Source organism: Rhipicephalus microplus, chromosome 7, assembly GCF_043290135.1.
Source record: "Rhipicephalus microplus isolate Deutch F79 chromosome 7, USDA_Rmic, whole genome shotgun sequence".
Lineage (NCBI taxonomy): Eukaryota > Metazoa > Arthropoda > Arachnida > Ixodida > Ixodidae > Rhipicephalus > Rhipicephalus microplus.
The window spans coordinates 5,293,278-5,303,695 of record NC_134706.1 but is presented as its reverse complement, the minus strand read 5'-3'; the positions used below and the strand labels follow the sequence as shown (position 1 = coordinate 5,303,695).

At 46.1% G+C, this 10,418-nt stretch overlaps 1 protein-coding gene across 1 annotated transcript; it reads left to right on the top strand.

Annotated features, from left to right (window-relative positions):
• The first annotated feature begins 640 nt into the window (after positions 1-640).
• On the top strand, positions 641-10,172 carry LOC119179442 (GTP-binding protein Di-Ras2). The gene is made up of 4 exons (XM_037430509.2): positions 641-856; positions 4,375-4,542; positions 8,433-8,774; positions 9,644-10,172. The coding sequence occupies exons 1-4, from the start codon at positions 686-688 to the stop codon at positions 9,779-9,781; spliced, it is 819 nt and encodes a 272-aa protein (XP_037286406.1). The 5' UTR covers positions 641-685; the 3' UTR covers positions 9,782-10,172.
• The last annotated feature ends 246 nt before the right edge of the window (positions 10,173-10,418 follow it).

The following is a 10,418-nucleotide window of genomic DNA, read 5'->3' as shown; positions in this document are numbered from 1 at the left end:
ACGTGAGTGCGAATAGTCCTCACCTCTCTGCAAAAGTCAAACGTCACAAAAATTTAGAAGACTGCTGCGCCTGGCTCTTGCTTACAGCTGCCTTCTGAAGCCCCTACTGCCAAGTATCGCCCCCGCCTTTGTCGTTGTGTCGACCTCTCTACAGAACATCACTCTAGCCACTTAGGTGCTCCTACCCTTCCCACAAAGCATCACAACCAACCCTTTAAATCGAGCATCACCCTATACAGCGACTATCTCGGCTACACATCGCATTTTCCTTTCTAGCAAGCTCCTCTGTCACATTTTAGTCCTGGCATGAGCAGCATGCACATGCGCATTATTGTGCAATTTATGGCGGAGTCAAGGTGAAATGAGCGTGAGCAGTGTACTGGTGGCAAGGAAAGTCGAGAGCAGTTGCGCCACAATAATTTCCCAGTGCGTGCGCAGTAGGGCACATCTTGGAGCAGAGTCGTGTTTGGATCGGATAGAGTGCGAAGCTACGCGCCCTCGCAGGTATGTCTGCTAGGTAACGCGAAGTCACGTCACCTCTTCACGGAGTTTTTCGCTCGCGATGGATATATTACGGCCTGCTTAAACTGTTCCACTGTTTCAAACAACATCTCTACCCGCAGGTTAGGCGAGGACGTCGACTCCGGCTGGTCAGTGTTGGCGTTCCGACGTGGTGCGGACGGCGATGACCGAAGAGAGCGAGTACCGCATCCGTCTGGTGACGCTGGGTGGCGGAGGCGTCGGCAAGAGCTCCATCGTCAAGCGCTTCTTGTTCAACACGTACTCCGACCGCTACAAGCCCACCGTGGAGGACCTCTTCTGCAAGGAGTACGACCTCGAGTCCATGACGCTCAAGGTACCGGGGCATTCAATCTTCTATTCCGAAGTTATTCTCATATTTCCACGTGGTATGGTGACGTTGAAAAAGACAGAGCTTGGGCCATTAAAGATGAGAGTCTTTGTTGGGAGAACTCCTGAGCCAAAGCCTCCTAAAGAGTACTATGCCTGGGACGTGAGCCGCAAAACTGCTGCCATGGTATATGCAAACTGGTAGTGTAAGTTCCACAGAAGCCCATGTATTCAGTAGTTGGTCGCTCTGTGCCACCGTTACCATCTTCGTATGGAGTGGACGACTAACAGCAGACAAAAAATAAAATATGACGTCACAATCGAAGGCGGTGGCAACATCATGCATTTGCCTTACGTGTCGCGAAGCTTATTTTTTGAATTGATGACCTTTTACGTGCCGTTATAAGTGCGCAAATTTATTGCCCCTTATGGCTCGCTAAAGGCGTGCGCTAGAGAAAAAGAAGACTAACAACAAAGTTTGAGGAAGCAAGGTTGTTTCATTAGTCAGATAGTGCACTTGCAACATACGCCAAAAACTTTGCAGCTGAAATCGTGACACAACGAAAATGTGCCACTGCATCTTCTTGTGGCTTCTTACGTAGCTCAAGAGCAAGCACTGCGCATACGCACCTTCTTTTACCTGCCAACAATGGCGGTTTTGGGACGTTAAACGCCAACTATCAATCAATTACCTGCCAACAAGCTCGTTCGCTCGCATCAGGGGATCAAGTGTGCGTGCACTGCAACGCCAGAAAAAAACGCAAAGCAGCACATAGGTAGTTGCTGCGGAAACGCATGTGCCTGACTAAAAAGTTTTCTATTTTACGAAAACTTCGTTCTATTCCATGGTGCACGATGAATTTCTTGGTAAGCTTTTTTTTTGTGAGTTTATTCTCTTGTGACTTTGTGTTACCGTGAGCTGGATGCCAAGTTTCTTCTTTCATTTAGGTAAGAGCTAACGTTAAAGCTTTTGTGAACGTGTTGAACGTGTTTGTGAACGCCGGTTTCTTCCTTTTCAAATCAAGCGCCCCTTGGGCCATTCTAGTGATTCTGCATTGTGTAGTCTGGAATTAGAGTCGACATTTTTTTTCGAAATATTTGCCATATATATCTGTTTGAATCACACACATGGAATTATTAAGGTCAAAGCACCTATTTATTTATGTTGTCTATAAGTGCTTTCAAAACCAAGTTTGTCGTTTTCACTTCACACCAGCGGAATGTAACCTCAGTACCAAATTTCACTTTTGGCGCCCACCTCAGCTCTCCTAGCTTAAGCTCTTGCTTCCTTGGCATCCTTCTAGATAATAACTTAAAATATCAGAGGCATATTGTTGACACAAAAGAATAGCATATGATATATGAGTCTTGATTAAAACACACCCTTACTTTTTACGGATCACATTGCTGTCTCTTAATCACTACTTTATTCATTCTCAGGTTACTCATGGTCTAATATGTTAAAAAATACTTATAATACTCACATTTCGTCACTCCAGGTTTTCCAAGGCATGCTATTAGAATATTTACATCCAGATCACATCTTTTAAATGATAAACTTCTACTACAGAAGATTTACAAACTTACCCTTACTGCAATCACTTAATGCAACCTAGGCACTTCTTTCTACAGACTTAATAATAACGAACTTCACTTGACAATATTTATATCCTACAATTTTATGATTTATAATAATACCCAATTCGCATTAAAGAACAACTTTATTTTATCCAATATTCATGCTAATTATGGTGAACAAACTGTAAGATTCACTTCCATCTCAATATGAAACACTCTTTCACTTCATATAAAACCTACCGGCTCAGTTCATCCATTTAAATAAACATCTGAAAATGTATATGATCCAGGTGGACTAACCATGAGAGTTATTTTTTGTTTCGTTTAATGTGTGCTCTTGTTCAGTGTTTTTTATATGAAAAAATATTCAACTGCAGTATCGCTTTTTCTTCTTTTCTTATACCTTTTGCTTTCATTTGATATGTTAGGATTACACTATTTTTTACTCTCATTTGTGCATGTTTGTACTATATTTTTCGTTTTATTGATACCTTTCACCACTGTTGCTATTAAGTGTTTATTAACACATTGCTTTTGTACGGGAAGTCCCGATACAGTCTCTTGGCTATGGGAACTCCTCCTCTATACTATACGCCTGTTATTGTACCCAATTTTTAATAGTAAATTCTGATTTTGATTCATGCCGCGTAAAATGCTTAACTTGACCATCAGTGGCGTCAGCACGAGTACTGCAAGGAATCAATGTCCGGGGACGGCCTCATAGATGGCCCAAATTTCTGACATCATGATAGCGTCAACGTTTGACACCATTACTTGGTCAACCTATCTAAGAGTGCAAAAAGGTTAAAATGGGCGCATAAAGAAGAAATGTACGCAGTGACGTGTCGCCATCCTCTTTCTCCGCGTATTTTAACATTGCTGTGTTGTTAGTTATTCCAATGTACGCCCACAAACTAGCCCTGCTCGCGATGCTGCTTCGTCATAAATGGTCTGATCACTGAGGCAGCACTTGAACCCATAGAGTTTCCTACAAGTACACTAAAGGGAACTCTGGCGCTAGTGTCTATGGGAGCCGCAGCGTATGGCGCTTCATCGAGCATGGGAATGATGGGTAGGACACGTATTAATCTAGTCTTCGTACACTGCGTTACTGCTGGCTTCGCTTTGCTTAGCTTGAAGTTATTTTGTGATGAAACGACAATCAGCAGTTTTTTATCAGCTACGCATCACCACATTGATTTTTTTTTAGTCTTACCAATATAAAACCGGTCACGAAGTTCAGAACGGTTTGTTCTCTTATACGAAACGAAACCGAAACACAGCCACAGACAAAGCCACAAGTGCGATTTGAAACCCGCAAGTACACAAAGACTAGACAAATCCATGTACTACCCATAACTTTCATGCTTGCTGAACGATTGCAGCGTCAGAGTCCCCTCTAGTTCAATTTAGAAAATGATTTGTGGCATTCAACGTCCCAAAACCACCATATCATTATGAGAGACGCCGTGGTGGAGGGCTCCGGATGCTTTGACCACCTGAGGTTCTTTAACGTGCACCCAAATTCGAGCACAAGGGCCTACAACATTCTCGCCTCCATCGGAAATGCAGCCGCCGCAGCCGGGATTTGATACCGCGACCTACTGGTCAGGAGCCGAGTACTTTAGCCACTACACCACAGCGGTGGGGCCAATTTAGTAAATCTATGCGGGAACCAACGGACACCTTTCTAAACAGGGCGGGACAGGATCAATGCATATATTGATAAGAAGAAGATTGATTCCAGCTTATAGGCGTCTGAAATGAATGCGAAAGAGAGATCCTGAATTTTTAATATATGAGCTACGTAACTGGTGAGAGGAGAACTGATATAGAAATGCTGGCATAAGAGTAGTCACTTCTGTTTCTGAAACTCTACCTTACCGCGTAACAGCAACGAATGTCGTACGTGTCACGTGACAAGGAACGACTGATGCGCATGCGCAGGTGGACATCCTGGACACCGCGGGTGACCACCAGTTTCCGGCGATGCGCCGGCTGTCGATCGCCAATGGCCATGCCTTCCTGCTCGTCTACAGCGTCGACTCAATGGCATCGTTCGAGCTCGTCAAGCAGTGCTTCCAGGAAGTTAGGGAGCACAAGCCAGATTATCAGGTTGGAAAACTTTGTGCTACTCATAAACTATGCTACTGTAGAGTGAGCTAGAGATTTAAATATAAAGCCTGATAAAAACTGAATAAGACGATGTGGCGCAGTGCGCGTGCGACGCATGCTGGGTCAGAACCGCTAGAAGGGAATAAGGAAGAAGAGGCGTTCCACCAATAAACCGTTACCGAGCGCACGTCAGTCCCTCTGTCCGCTACAAAGCCTGCACACGAACAAGAAAGTTCAACGATGGCTACGATGCCCAATGAGAACTCGGAGAGCAGTATTAAGGGCTTGGATTTTGTAATTAGCGTACGCAAATACGTTTTACTTTACTGACGTGCACCTCTGGATACTGGCGGCGTTGAGCTCGTTTAGCAGCAGTGCACTTCCACCACTTCCACCAGCTGCGTCGCTCGTTGTTCAAAAAAAAAAAAAAGCTGCGTAGTTCTTTCTGAACAATCAGCGACAGCCTCACTAAACGTGAGACCACGGAAGACAGCGCGTTGATGCGTCCTGCTACAGTCGCACACGACGAGATTCCCCCATTCCTTTAAATATGTGGTATTATTATGAAGGTAAAGTGCAAACAGTGGTAGCATATCCAAGCTTTATATGGGTGTAGATGGCTCTCAAAAAGGCCCTGCAACACTTTTTGAGCATGGTCGGAAAACGCTACCCATCGGTAGTAGAGGCTCCCGACAACACGTGAGCCCAACATTAGAGTGCAGCACGCGGTCTGGAATTCACTATGAAATACCAAAGTCCGCTAAAAATTACTTTCTATTTTCTCGAGAAATCACGGAATATGCCCAAAAAATCACACGTAGCAAGCCCATCTATCAACCATTGGCTTATTTGAGCATGGTGCACTCGCTCGTTACAGAGACCACCGTGGGAGGTCCTCTACTTGTCCACGCGTGCACGTGCGATAACACTGAAAAAAGCCGCGCATTTGAAGAAAATGAAAGAAAAAAGTGCTCAAGGTAACGAGGCGCGCGTGACGTTTTTCTGTGGCCCTGCCACCCCTCCCTGCTTAGCTTCCAGCGCTTTTGTCGGGACGAGAGAAGAGATGATGCAATTGCAGCATGCGACAAACCTTTGTAACTCCACTCGTACCGGACGGATTCTTCAAAATTTTGCGACTTTGAATTCGCGAGGCGATAAGCTTTTCCAGCGAATTCGTTCCATGGTTTCTTGAATAAGTGTTTCAGGGCTCCTTTAACATAACGCGCCCTGTTGTTTCGAAGCCATAGACCTAGCGACGATATCGGCGCCCAGCCGGCGCTAGCTGAGGCCACCGCCGGTTGCCGCAGTGGACTGTGTTGCTCATGCACCGCGTAGTGTGTCTCAGCAAAACCTGTCACTGGCTGATATATTTCTTGTGTAGCGCAAATTTTTGCCGTTCTTACAATTTTCGGGACGTTAATCTTTTGCAAACGGCATGCGGCCACTCATCATGTTTTCTTTCCCATTGTCTTTGTCGCGGAGTGCTCTACGCAGTTCTAGGATGTCATTTTCCGCATACTGTAACTTGTGTCGCTCGCCTGCTGACGTTTACTGAAAGAGTTTGTTCTCATATGACAACGCGAACTTGCTTCGTCGCTTTTCATAACTAATAAGAATTCATCGAAGCGTTGCAAGCGCATCAACATAAGCTAGACGGCCTGGCCTGATGTAAGCAGTGTCGACTGTTTTTGTTTTCCTTTTTTTTCTTAACACTAAGATATGCTGTGTGACATGAAGTGAAACAACACTCGTTTGAGGTCAGCACACATCTTTTTACCGCGTTCTCATGCGCCGATGATTTCTGTCCAACACGAATATACTTGGAGCACGCAGCAAGCAGCCCCACCAGCAGCACTCCAACCAAGATTACGGAAGTACCGCTGTCGGAAACGCACGCGTGCGAGATAATCTGGTGATATCAGTCAATTACTGTGACCCACATCCACCCGAGTATTTTCGTTTGGGCTGGATAGATCTCGGGTGGCTTAAAAAGCTGCGCTGTTAAGAAAGCAGGCTGGTGATTGTCTCTCAAAAAAGGCACCACACCCACAAACTTGTAGAGGAGAGAAAGAACAGAGATTAAAAAAAAAAAAACACCCAACAAAATGCAAATTCACACAGGGCATTATCAATACATAGGGAAGACTTCACAAAATAATTAAGAAGTGGCGGAGCTGGAAGACGTGAGCTTCAAACTAAATATACGCACGACCAAGGAATACCCCAAGAGGCTTAGAAGGGTAAGTTCCCAGATTTAAAAATTCAAGATTACGGTTTCTAAGCAGGCAGTCTGGGTGGCTTAGCCTTTTTTTTTTCCTACTATCAATCTTGAAGGCCGGGCCGATCATTGATGCCCAACACCTGACTCGGGGCAAACTTTTGGCGTGACTTCAAATCTCGCATCACTTTTAGCCAACCGTGCAACGCACGCGTGGACTTCATCTTTATGTGGAGAGCAGCTCGTTTTCGAGGAAGCGAAAAGCAGCGTACGAGAGGCAGCTCTGATCCAATCTCGGTATAGAACGACCGATGGCTCCCAAAGCCCCGGATTATTCTTCGGTCTCGCACCGCCGGTGGTGCCGCGTGAAGCCGGCGCATAATGAGATCCTTCGGCGAGACGCTCGGTCAACAAGACAGCTCCAGTTTACCGAGTGTCGCCTGGTTGCCTTGATGTCGGTGACACCGCGCCGTCTCATCAGGTGCCAATCTATTTCGCTAAATCTGTGCAGTGCCACAGAAGCTAGGATGATGTCGTTACTGGACGGATTCAGTTCAGCTCATTCGAACAGCCAGCTCAGCGTATATGCTCGTTGATTTGATTGATATGTGGGGTTTAACGTCCCGCAACTACCATATGATTACGAGAGACGCCGTAGCGAAGGGCTCCGGAAATTTAGACCACCTGGGGTTCTTTAACGTGCACCCAAGTCTGAGCACATGGGCCTACAGCATTTATGACTCCATCGAAAATGCAGCCGCCGCAGCCGGGATTTGATCCCGCGACCTGCGGGTCAGCAGCCGAGTACCTTAGCCACTAGACCACCACGGTGGGGCGAGTATAGCCTCGTTGATCTGGCCAAGGAGTGAGATGCAAAAGCAATGAACAAACAACAATTAGAAAGACCATTATAGCCAGAAAGGCGAAGCACTGATAGTAATTGCGAAATACATCTACTCGCTACACCACAGAAACCTGGAGGCTTACAAAGAGTGTTCAGCTTAAATTCAGCACGACGAATTGAGTGGGGATGGAAAGAAAATGATGGGTAACCTTAAGAGACAAGAAGAGAGCAGAGTGGGTCAGAGAAAAAACCAAGGCTAGGAATATCATAGTTGAAATCAAGAAGAAATGGACATGGGCCGTGCACGTAGCGCGCATAGGCTGGATAACCGCTGGCCCTTAAAGGTAACCAATAGACTTTCAGAGAAGGCCAGCGGGCGAGGAAAAATGGAAAGTTAGGGGGCCAGATGAAGTTACTCATATTGAAGCGATTCTTTCCCCGACATCAAGCCCGCCTACAGCCAGTTTACAAGTGATCTCCAAGCGCCGGCATGGCTCAGTGGTAGAATACTGGGCTGGCACGCAGCGGTACACGCGTTTGGATCTCAATGTGTGCTCGGTGTTTTCTTTTATTTAATGAGTTATTTTCGTACTTTTGCGATACTGGTTACGGACACCGGTGGCGGCGGACAACAACGGCGCCACGCGTGACCCGTGTTTTGATCTCATAACAGCTTTCGCTGTAAAACAGTGCAATTAACGCCCTCATACGTTCCTTGGTTTCATTATCTGTTTGCTTTCAGTCAGGTAATTAGAGGTAATTTAAAGTAACACGAACAGAGATCTAACCACTAAATCACCCCCACATTTTCTGCATTCATATTCCCAGGAGGTCCCCATCATTGTGGCTGGCAACAAGATTGATCTGCCCGCCGACCGGCGCCAAGTGAGCAAGGAAGACGTCGCCGAGTGGCTGTTCTGCGACCTGCCTCGGCTGCGTGCAAAGTTTGTCGAGTGTTCGGCCAAAGAGAACACCAACATCCGGGAACTCTTCCGGGGATACCTGCACCTAGCTCGCATACCGCACCACTCGGCTTCCGAAGCCCCGCCTCACCAACTGACGCACGCCGGCGCGGCGGTCACGGCTATAGGCGGCCTGCAGCGAAGATGCAGCGCCCGCGTCTCGGGTCCACGCGCTAGGGGACTAGCTTCTTTCTCGTCCTCTCTACAGGTGGGCGCTTCACTTATATCAGCCATGTACATGACGCAAAAGCACAGCGTCGGTGTATCGCGGTCATCGTGCGGATTCCAATGTCGCAGGTTCATACTAAAGTGCGGCGGTGACATTTTAGAAAGCGGTGACATGCTGTAAACCATTGTATTGTGCGATGTCAGTGCACGGAACACCAGATGGCCGCAATTTCTTGAGACCAACGGTATACGGTGAGCCGAATAATAATATCGTCCGTTTGTAATGTAAAACCCCGGTATTATTAGTAATCGTAGGAGTAAGAGTACTTTATTTACAGTAAGCACATCACAGAGCCCAGTGCAGCATCAAGGGCTAAAGATAAAGGTAATAGACCATATGTTAACTATTGCGATTTTATGAGGACGGCATGGTTCATGTTAAAGAGTTAAGTTTGTTATTAGTTTACCTGACAAGCCAACCATAGCATGGGCCTCAGAAAGAGGTCAGGCCAACAACATACATTTAAGGTCTAGTCCTTCACAGCTAAATTTAGCTTTAATTAGGCTGGAGATTGTCAGTTTAGTTCAAACAGTAAACAACCGATGACCACAGATGTTCCTTATTTCTCTAAACGTTCAAGGACAGCTGCCCACGCCAATGGTATATCGAACCAAGTGTCCCACGTACCGATCTCCTCACCGAACACATAATAAACGTTTCATTCGCTCTTTCAAACGTGCGCTTGTCATCGTCGTCGTCGTCTGATCGTGCACGCTGAAGTTGTTTGACAGGAAAAAGCATATATCATCACACAGAACCGAGTTGTTATTTTTCATCCTTGTGAAGACGGTAAGCAATATTAACCCTCCTGTTCCTAACGCTGCCATCTTTTACGGTTCTCGTCACAGGCGTCGCCTTCGTCTGCCGTTCCCGAGGAGCAAGCCATAGCCAAAGCCAAGCCCAGGAGCCGCTCGCTCATTCGCAGGACGAGCAAGAAAGCATCCAAGCTGAAGGAACACGGCGTGGACGACTGCACCGTCTCGTGACGTGTTTATCACGTTAAATAAGCCAAAGCCAAAGCCGCGGTCGGTCGCTCTACTGCCGTTGGTGAACAGGCTTGCCGATAGGGTTGAACACGCGGGCAGAAGTGTATAGGATTGCGAAAAGCATCGATTTCACTTCGCATCTTAAAATGGTTTTGAAATGTTCCTGGAAAGAGATGAACGTGGATTTACCAAGCTGGAACAACGCTGCCAAGGACATCCGATTAGTTCTGTAGCCCGACCTAGTCGGTATGCTACCTTAAAAAAGGATATCGTTGAGCATTCAAAAGCAGGCCAATCATCAGAAGCGTGGTGTGTTTGGGTTTTTTCATGTGCCTTTCTTGTGTTCTCGTTTATACGTGTTAGAATAATATGTCAACAAAACATCTGATAACGTTGCCATATGAATCACGACATTTCCCGCGTATCATATATGAGCCATTTCATAAACGGGACTTCACATTAGGATTCAAAAAACATATCGGTACCGACTTCCAAGATAGCTGAAAATATCCACGCGGATGCTTAAATACAAAGCTTTTGTTTCATGGTTATCTTCAAGCACATGGTAACTATATTCCCTTAAAAAAGAAAATAACCTTGAGACTATCCATGTCCACGTGGATTATAAACATGCTTA